General features: G+C 29.3%; 1 protein-coding gene across 3 annotated transcripts; it reads right to left on the minus strand.

The window, feature by feature from the left end:
• Positions 1-7,750: 7,750 nt before the first annotated feature.
• LOC123194839 lies at positions 7,751-10,432 on the minus strand. 3 transcript variants are annotated; one of them, XM_044608282.1, is made up of 3 exons: positions 10,271-10,432; positions 9,451-9,656; positions 7,751-8,210 (listed from the first exon to the last, which is right to left on the minus strand). In XM_044608282.1, the coding sequence occupies exons 2-3, from the start codon at positions 9,631-9,633 to the stop codon at positions 7,947-7,949; spliced, it is 447 nt and encodes a 148-aa protein (XP_044464217.1). In that variant the 5' UTR covers positions 9,634-9,656; positions 10,271-10,432; the 3' UTR covers positions 7,751-7,946. The 3 variants fall into 3 exon arrangements, with proteins under 3 accessions (XP_044464217.1, XP_044464216.1, XP_044464215.1); XM_044608281.1 differs by having other exon boundaries at positions 9,451-9,771; XM_044608280.1 differs by having other exon boundaries at positions 9,451-9,659; positions 10,271-10,428.
• Positions 10,433-10,606: the final 174 nt, after the last annotated feature.

Below are 10,606 nucleotides of genomic sequence, written 5' to 3' on the forward strand. Positions count from 1 at the left end.
AACGCAACAATTATTTATAAAATATACATATCAACAACCGCTACAGTTTAATAATGTAATAATCCTATACATACAAAGTGTATATATATATCTATTAACATACAAAGTGATATGACATGACAAAAATAGGAGTTGATTTAAATTGAGTTTGAATAAGGGCCAACTCAAAGCCATAATAGTGGGTTTAAGATTGAGTTTGGATTACTCAATTGACAATTAACTCGCCAAAAAAGTCATCTAACAAAAAAAAATTGTCAAAGAAAAAAAAAGTTGTTAGAGAATATGAAATTATCGATGACTTTATTTAGTCGAGTTGGCTCAACACAATCTCTAGATGAGGCTATCCCTAGGGGTGGATTCAGGTTGGACTGAGCCCGAACATCTCTTGACTCGAGTTCGGTTCAAATAGAAAATGTTTCGGCTCGAGTTTGTTGAGCTAAAATTAAATCGGCTCAAGTTCTACTAGGATGAAAAATGGCTCAGTTTCGTTTGATTAGAGTTTGGCTTGATTTTGTAGCTCGAATAAATGGTTTAAATTTATAGCTTAGTTCAGTTTGAATTAATAGTTTGAAATTATAACTCGATTTGTGGTTTGAGTTTGTGGTTCATTAACAAAATGATATCATTTTATTTAAATAATATTCAAAAGTTTTTATTCGAGCCGAACCAAGCCAACAAATTCAAACTACTTAATTAGAGCTGATTCGAGCCACAAATTTGAACGGTTAATTCGAGTTTTGAATTTGAGTTAGATTTGGGTCAAATCAAATCGAACACCATTTAACTCGAATTCGATTTGAATTAAAAAATAAGATAAATATTTTAATTCAAGTTTAATTCAAATTTGAATCGAATTAAATCAAGCGAAATCAACTTTTGCAGGCTTAGAACATATCCAGGCCTCGCTATCTCTGTTCAAACTCAAATCATTTGACTTGACTCATAATCCAAACTTGAATTGGCTTAGATCGCATCTAGCCTTAGATATTTTCAAATGAATTGTTATAAAATATATAATAAATGAAGTTAGTCATCATAAATGTAAGATATTAACCCACACCTCTCTCGAAAATAAAAAATAGAAAGAAATAATTAATTTCCATGATACACTGAGTAATTAAGTTCTAGGTACTGTTTTTAAAATTAGACTAGTTAGTCAGATCAAGAATTAATGACAACTTTAATTCGGATTATGACTAAAATCTGTTTTAACCATCTGATCAAAGTAAACTAAGATTGAATAAGGTAAATTGTGTTAAACCGTAATTTAACTGTAGAGTCAAATTGATTTGACCATCATATAGTTGATAGTCTGACTAAGATCTGATTTAAATATTTAATTATATCATATTGATGTCTATGATTCGCTTGCTTGGTCAAATTGATTGACCCATAGATCAATTGGACTTTTGATTGGGTCTGAGGACTAATACATTTCTCAAAACATTGGTTTTGGGGATGTTTTAGTTTCTAAATTTTGAGGAAATTGATCATAGTAAACAATTTGGGGTTGGTGGTGATAGTTTTCGTTTTTTTGTTAGGTACCCACCTCTCCCACTTAAATTTTTTTCTTAAAAAGGTCAACTGCCGTAGGTTCAACTATAACAACACCCGAAACTATATGTTAAATTAAAGAAGTTCTTCGCCTCTTCTAGAAATAACCAATGTTTTACCTGGCTCAGGTGTTAACCTAGCTAGATAGTTAGACCTATGGGTTAAATAATCAAACAGATTGATAACGTCAACATGATATAATTAAAATTTTAAATCAAATTTATTAAATATATGTATTTGATAACATTGAACCATGGTGTATATGCCTAAATAATGTGTTTAGAAACATCTATTCATCCTTAATATCAATTTGTTTTGGTGCCCGCATGATAGTCGAATCAATCTAATATGATGTGATTTTATTCAGTTTAACTTTGAATCAATTTAGTTTGATAGTTAAAATGAGTTATAGCCTTGACTTGAAACAATGATTCGTGTGATTTAATCTCAAATCCGTCTAATCTAATTGATTAAAACAAGTTTTAATCTTAACTAAAACTATATAAACCACTAATCCTCGATTGATCTAAGCCGAGTTTTAGATCACGAGAAATAACACAAAGTCTTCAATGGAAAATTAGTCATTAATTTTTGGATATTAAAATTTTAAAATAAATAATAAAAGAGTAAAAGATTAAATAATAAACATGCAGGATAACGGAGTCAATGAAAGAATAATGAAATTTAAAAGGTTAATATAAAATTTTATGAGTTATTTTGAAATTTTATATATATAAAACAATTTTTTTTTTAATGTGTAACTCCATTTGAGATTGCTACCGAGCTTAGTTTATATTCATTTCACGTAGTAGTGTCTAGTTTGGGGTAATATTTGATTAATTTGATAAGTTATTTTTTATTACTAATATTATTTTATATGATTTATTTGGTAATAAAATTTCAAAAATTTACTATTAAAAAAGTGACATGACAAACAATATATCAATACTTAGATATTAATATAAGATAATTTTATTTTTGTTATAATTTTATTTTTATTTATTAAATTTTTAAAAGAAAAAAATACCTTTATTTCAATTAAATTAACAAATAATATAGAGAATATTTTAGAAAAATATATTAGCAATGATGAGCCAACTTGAAAAAAAATAATTTAATCAATTAATTTCATAATTTGACAATATAAAAAAATTCTAATATATTACTATCATGAAAAATATTTTAGAAAAAACAAAAAAACAAAAATTTTAATGTATGATATATTAGTTTAACCAAACATAATATAAATATATACATAACAATATTTTAAGGGTATTTAAATAAAATAATATTTTGATATTATTTTATTATTGCCAACTAAATATTATAATTATTTTTATATATCAGTTTTACTAAATATAGTTATTATTTGCATCTAGTAAATTTTCAAAAATATATATATTTATGGTAATTTCTTTTTATAATGAAAAATTACTCAAACCAAACTTATCCTAATTATTTATAGAAGATGATTTATATTGATATTAATATTTTGACATTCTATTTTAATAAATTGAAAATTAATAGTTAAAAGTAACTACTTATTCCCCAATCAAGGTAGAATTTGATTTAGACCATGTGTGAACATGGTTCAATTTACGATCGATTCAAGATGGAAGAGTTGAGGATCAAATTCAATTAGAAAATAATTTTATTTTGTATTTGACATGAACTAGTTCAAACATAAATATTTGAATTGATTCAAACGTAACTCGTTTTTTATAAAGTAGTCCAATCATTGACTTAAAACTCAACTTGTTTGATTCTAATTAAAATTCGAGCTTCAACAGTTTATATCAAACCCTAAACCTTCATTTTGTTGATTTGATTTCCAAAAGTCTAGTTTCTATCAAAATTTTAACTTAATCACAAAAGCACACCTGTGATAGTTTAAAAACTTAAATACCCAATTATGAGTTAATTGTTATTAAAATTTTCGGTTAAAGATAAGAGCAAAATCATTATTTTACTACTAAACTCTAAAAACCTAAAAATTTATATAATTCTCCCATCCCCTAAGTTTTAAAAACTAATACTTCACCCTTGTTCTCAAAGTTTGAAAAGTTAACATTTTACCCCTAAGGTTCGTCTTCCTTCTCTGACAATCGCCATTCTGACCAACGGTTAGTGCTTTCCACCCATTTTCCATATCCAACCACGAAGGACAACCACCTACCACCACTGAGGATGATTTATTAAAATCTGGAAGTGAATTGAACTATAATTTATTAATCAACTACATAAATGTCATTATTTTAATCAAAATTCATTAAGCAAGAACCTGAATAACTACATAAATAGCTCATCAAATAATAGAACCTGAGCATTTGAAAGACAAATTAGATCACCTAAGTATCAAGAAACATTATATCATAATAGAAATACAATTTTAATACATGTACACCATAGATCTACAATAAGCAAGGTATAGTAAGCACATACAGTTGCAAAACAAGAGAGTAGCTCAACAAAGATGTATAAACTAACAAAAGACAAGTAAACGATTGTTTCTTTGTGTGTGAACTGAAGGTTGCTCAAACGCCGAACGTGAAGATGCAAAAAGAAGGAGAAAAGAATCTACAAGAAGAGAAAAACCCAAAAGACTAAAAAAGAAGTTGAACTGAAATGTTGAAGGTTTAAAATAACGTGTGTCGCAATATGCGTGAATTGAAGGTTGAAGAGTGAAGACTAAAATGCTTTGAAGGCAAAGGGAAAGAAATATTTTCCCTAGTTTATTTAAACTTTTAAGTGAAACGGTGACGTTTCACTTAAAACTTTAAATGACACATGTAGCTTGAGAGCAGCACAAGTTATTTGGCTACTCAGCCCTAGCTTAGGCTCAAGTTCGTTTATCTTGCCATTTAAAGCTTGGTCTTGTGTTAGGGCTCGTTTAAGTTCAGCTCATTTCAGATTCATTAAGCCTAACTTAAGCTCGAGTAAGCTCGATTCGAATTCAAATCTACTTTCAAACAACAAAGGATAATATTTTGTTGTCTTTCATGGTGTTAGGTGGTTGTCCTTTGTTGTTTTTTATGGTCAACTTTGAAAGATGGATGGAAAGTGCTAACTATCTGTTAAAATGGTGGTCGTCAGAAAAGAAAAACAAACTATAAGGGTAAGATATTAACTTTTTAAACTTTAAAAATAAAATGAAGTGTTAATTTTTAAAATTTAAAGAAAAAGTAATATAAATTTTTAATATTTAATAAAAAATAATAATTTTATTCTTATTTCTAACTAAAAATTTAATTATAATTAATTTATGGGTTGGTATTTGAGAGTTTGAATTATTGTACATATGCTTTTAGGTTTGATAAAATTTGGGTGGAACATAGTCCTTTGCCTAGTTTTATAACTTGTGTGGGTTGTGTGTTGGTCCATAAATATAGCGCATGTTTTGATAAGATCATGGCCGTACACGTCCCAGAAAAAAGCGAAGCGTCAAGTCAATGGACTTTTGATGGAACAAACTTCAATAGGTCACAAAGTTGGAGTTTGGGGACCGACTATTGTTCTGTCTTGTTCTAATTAGTCGGCAAAACACCTAGTTGTCGACATGGTCTCACCGTCCATTATATGATTAAGCATTATAATATTTTTAATTTAAAATTTTTTTAATTATAAAATAATATAACTTCGTTGATATTTAAATTATCATTTATTATAAATATATAAAATTTTATTAATATTATTTTATATCATGATTTAAATTAAGATCAGACATTTAATGATTAATGACATTACTTTTTATTTTTCATTTTTTGATAATTTTTTAATATTATTATATACCGATTTAATTTAAAATAAAATAATATTAAATTATATAATAATATATCATCTGAATATTTAAATATATATTTAAAATTGAGTGTATATAATATTATTAGCAAATAATAGGAACCTTTTTGTGAGAATAATTCTCTTGCATGGAAAGAAATTGGAATTTTTCGGTCTTCTAAGTTGGTAAAAAAGTAGAAAGAGACATGAACGTGCTGTCCAGAGTCCTGAGCATGCAAGGTCACATTCATGAGCGCATGACTTTGATGCTTTAGCTTTGGAACAAATCCCCCACTCCAAATTGACATTGACAGCTTTTATGTGCCCTATGGCCATACTCGTAGCCCATTTGCTTCAACTTTTTCTCCAATATTTCATTATTTTGTTCTGGTCTTATTACAAACAATGCCATAATCATTGGACCGGACCTTGGCTTGATCAAAGACATAGTTTGGGTCTTTCCCAGATAGAGGTGTTTAAAATTGATTATCCAAACTGGTTTAATATTATTTTGAACTGAACAAATTTTTTAATTTAAAAAAAATCATAAATTAAAATCAAACTGATTTAAAGATTAATCAATTTTAAATTAAATTAAAAATACTGTTTAACTAAACCAAATTGTCAATTAACGGATTTTCAACTAAATTTTTGAGGGTCACCCAACTTTGTTATTTTGTCGTCAATTTTTTTTTTTTGAAAATTAGTTTGATTCAATTAACCGATTTTCAAAAATTAAAAAATTGATAACCGGATCAAAAAGTCAATTTTGTAATATTCTTGAAACAAATATGCGAATTGGTTTTTCATGTACCCTAATTTTTGGTTCAACTTTTAGTTTAGATTTTAACTCAATAATTTTGAATACTCTTATTTTCCTATCAGATTGAATAGATCAACGATCATAAAAGAAAAACAACACTCTTTATATAAATAGATTTTCATAATATTTAATAAATAAAATTAGTGGCGCAATGGTTCTACCATTGTATTAGCAAATGTTGGTATTCAAGTTCAAGTCCTAACTTTGCAAAAATTTCGCAACAATATGACTGTAAAACAATTAGAGTTGAACAACAATCTAACACAGATAATCTAGTTGAACTATAGTTCAAAGTGTGATCAAATGGCTAAACCCATTAGATTGCTCAACCAGAACGGGTTGGCCTAAAGGTCTCGATCGAATTGATTGATCTAGTTTTCATTTTGCAACAATATGATTGTGAAACAACAAACCAACATAATTAATCTAATTGAACTACGAGTGATCAAATGGCTAAAGCCATTAGACTGCTCAACCAGAATGGGTTGGCCTAAAGGTAATGATTGAACCGGTCCAATTGGTTGATCTAGTTTTCATAACTATGATTGCAAATAGAGTGTTAGATGTTATCAAGTGTGACAATTAGTTACCTTCCTGTTGACAAACAAAATTTCGCATAAATTACACATGAATAAACAATGCTATATGTACCCGTATTTGAATATACATATTAGTACACACATTATTTGTTATCCTGTGATTGTATATTATTTTATTCTTAATTCAAAATCTTCAATCACTTGTTAACACATATTAAGTGTATACTTATAATAGATACGCATAGTTTTATTGCATATAAAGCTCACTTCATAGACATGGCTGTAACAAGCACTTCCCTTACCAATAACTTTTTTTTCTAGGCACAGTTATAACTTAAATGAAAGATTTCATTTCCTTCATAAAACATTTGACAAGAATAAAAATTTCTTTTTCTGGGCAAATAAATTACTAAGCATCCAAAACTTCATTTTCTGATAAAGCATTCATCAAGAATCATCTTAGGGTAGCAAGATTCGTACTAGTTATCAGGGACACCATATCCCTCATATGCACCATAATATGCAAAAGACTATAACTCCCGATACACCATTTGGTCAACAATAGAATTCATACAAAAGACTGACCCAATAATACATACAAAGAGATACGCTAACAACACAATTATTTCTGTTCATAGGTTTCAACTGAGCACGCCAAGTGAAAGATTACGTTAAGGTTCAATGAAATGTCACAAACACAAACAATTCAATAGAGAGATGAAATATTCAGCCAGGAATACTCATGTTACCGGCCTAGTAACATAAACATGCCAGTTTTCATCATTATATTGTAATCAAGGGGACCATGGTCAAGCCCTTTCACCATAATCTGAGGGTGAAAATTGGGCTGGTATATTCCCTGGCCAGTGTCATATGCTGACTCTATTAAGCATTACATCTCTAATTTCACAATCATAATTCATTGGTTATACAACTTCTTATGATGTGCCTATCACCATATTTTGATTCTACCAAGTTCTCAAATTTCTTTCCATTATTAGGAAAATTTTTCCTTTCATTCTCAAAGGTAGAATGAAGTGATTCCATAACATGAAAGTCCCAGAAAAGAGTTGCTCTTAGGTCTTTTCATTTAGGAGCCAAAAACAAGCAAATAGGTCTAGAAGAACTTAACTTAAAGTTCACACTAGATTAATGGTGGGCACCAGGATTATGATTCAGTAGTTTAATTACTGTTAACTGACAAAAAAAGACGATCTCAACCTTACTAGAAAAAGGATGAACACATTTTATCACTAATCTTTTCTTTCCTCTTGCTCTGCAACATATTCATCATCATCGTCGTCATCTTCATCAAGGTCCTCATCATCATAGATGCTGCTTAGGGGAAATTTGCTAAGCTCAGCATTTCCATCTTCTTCACTAAGAAAATCCAGCCCATATTTTGTGTCTCTGTGTTTAACCAAAAGCCAACGCAGTAGCCTATCTTCCTTGTTCAGATAATGTAGCTCCTTATTGATGTTGGGTGTAGCCATCATAGTCAGCTGCATCATTTGACCCTATACAACGTAGAAAAGAAACAGCCAGTTTGTTTCATTGATTAACCACAGGAAAACCATCCAGCGAAAAAAGGATAAATAATGCATAATTATATGTACAGACTATAAAGTATCATAATGTAGCTCATCAAAATGAAGCCATGAGCCCCGCAAGCTTCATAATATATATATATACCAAAAGCTAAAATGATAGAGCCTATAATTCTATGTAAACAACATTTTTCCCTGCAACTTCATTTTCTCCAATTAACGCCTAAAAGGGTAGATGAAAATTTTTAAAAAAAAAAAATACACTTTCATTACCTCCACTTATGTAAGATTTCACTTGGGAGTCTTGATAATTCAGTAGTAAAAGCCCATGTGTCCAAATGATCCAGAGTTTGAAACCTAGGAAATTTAGGACGTTGCTATATGTTGGTAAATTTTAAGAGTTCTACTAGAGCAGATATTATGGTGACATATAAATATTTGTCAGATCCAACTTTAGCAATTATTGGATTCTGAAAACTGTCTAACTTTACAACTCTGATTTATATTAAGAGTAAAAGCCTAGAAGCTCCATGGTGATATGGTGTTTTAGTTTGGAAATCGGTAAAGATTAGGTATTCTTATTGCGCTCTTTTGCAGAGTTCCAATGCTCCATTGTAATGGGATGCTTCACATAAGGAACCAAATGAAATTCACCCCTATATGTTAGTGTTCAAAACAGAGTAAAACACAATCAGTAAAATGAATTGAGATGTAATAATACTTCAAATGAAAGTAATAGAATTTGTAGATTTTTTTTGTGAAAATTTTGTGAGCCAAGTGGAATCATTCAATTTTACAATAAAAACATTTACTTTATTTTTGTTATTAAAATGATTGAGAAAGATCATTCCAATCATAAACATAGTTAGTAGTTTACTCTATATTATCAACTACTTTATAAATTGTCCAGTCCAGAGCTAAATAAAAAAGGAGGGCTGCTAGTAGGTAGACAACCATTATGTGGCATTTTGGGCACCGGCGATAATGTTCAAATAAAAGAAATCAAGACAACAAGATAGAAAGTAAACAAGAAAATGTTAGTGAATACTAGCTAATTCAACTACTTGGATCTATTAGGGTTGTATAAAGGTCTCGAGATCAAAATCCTACCACACTGACGGGGAGGGGTTTAGTATAATTTTTTAATTTTAAAATATTGAAATTAAATGACATTAAAAGTAAGAGGATAAACACGGGTAAGCTAAGTTACCTGAAAGAATCTTCCATCAAGCTTCTTGATACCATAGCCCAACTGAACAGTTCCAAATGATTTGATTTCAGTAACAACCCCATTTCTACTGCAAACATGCTTGCCAACTCGTGCTACCAAATCCATGAACGCTTCTTTTTTCACATGTGGTTTTGCCAGCAACATACAATCATAAAGAGGCATTTTTTACCCAACGCTGTCTACTTCTACTGCCAAAACAAAGTTATTATTTATTATGACCCCCAAAAAAGAGTTCAAAATCCCATAATCTGTTGCTTGGGCATAAGAAATAGAAAAGTAAACGTTATAAATGATTGGTACCTGCAAACACAATAAGCATAGAAACATATAATAACTCTTTCGAATTTGTTCGAGAAATAAGAAAATCAATATCCTTTAGTCAATGAATCATTAACCCATTCTTAAAGCTCCCTTTTTTTCTATCCAAAACTATGTATATCCACAGAAAAATTTCAAAGTTATCAAATCTCATTATCTTCTGCTTCAATTATAGAAGAAATTTCATTCTCTTGAGTTCTTTGTAACACAAAAAGATAAATAAACACCCAAGCAACGTATTTAAGATTCAAACTAATAACTTATACAATATAACCATCAAAACACTTCTCCCAGAGGCATTTCGTCAAACACATCGCAAGTTCTATCTACAATTCCAAAAATGAACAGATATTTAATCATCCCAATTCCCAAACACAAAAATTCTAGCAAAATCAACATGAACCCGGGAAGGATTCGTAACCAAGAAAAAACTGAAAAGGGAAAAAGAATGAAAATTTTAGAATTGGAAAGAAATGAATACCTATTCAAGTGATGAAATTGTGTTCTTCTCTAAGTTTCCTCTGTTTCGAAGGAGATGGGTGTGGCTTTGAACGTGAATTGAAGGTCTAGAAGCCCTTAATTAGTGTAGGGTTAACTAAAGGGCTGTGAGGCTTTTGAGGATTCGATTTTAAGGGTTACTTTAAATTTAATCTACAAAAATTTGGGTTATTTGTTATCTTCGACTTCTTCTAGGGTGTGAACGTTATTTGATGCATCTTAAAAGGATTTCCAAACGAAATTAAAAAAGATAATTTGAAAAATTTTTAAATCAAATTATTTTAGAATTTAAACTAAATTAAATTAAAAATATATAATT

The sequence above is a fragment of the Mangifera indica genome, chromosome 13, assembly GCF_011075055.1.
Source record: "Mangifera indica cultivar Alphonso chromosome 13, CATAS_Mindica_2.1, whole genome shotgun sequence".
NCBI lineage: Eukaryota > Viridiplantae > Streptophyta > Magnoliopsida > Sapindales > Anacardiaceae > Mangifera > Mangifera indica.

Coding starts and splice junctions, on each gene's coding strand:
- LOC123194839 (XM_044608282.1), bottom strand. CDS start 9,633: ATGCCTCTTTATGATTGTATGTTGCTGGCAAAACCACATGTGAAAAAA. Junction 8,211..9,450: donor TTGATGGAAGATTCTTTCAG/GTAACTTAGCTT, acceptor TACGTTGTATAG/GGTCAAATGATGCAGCTGAC.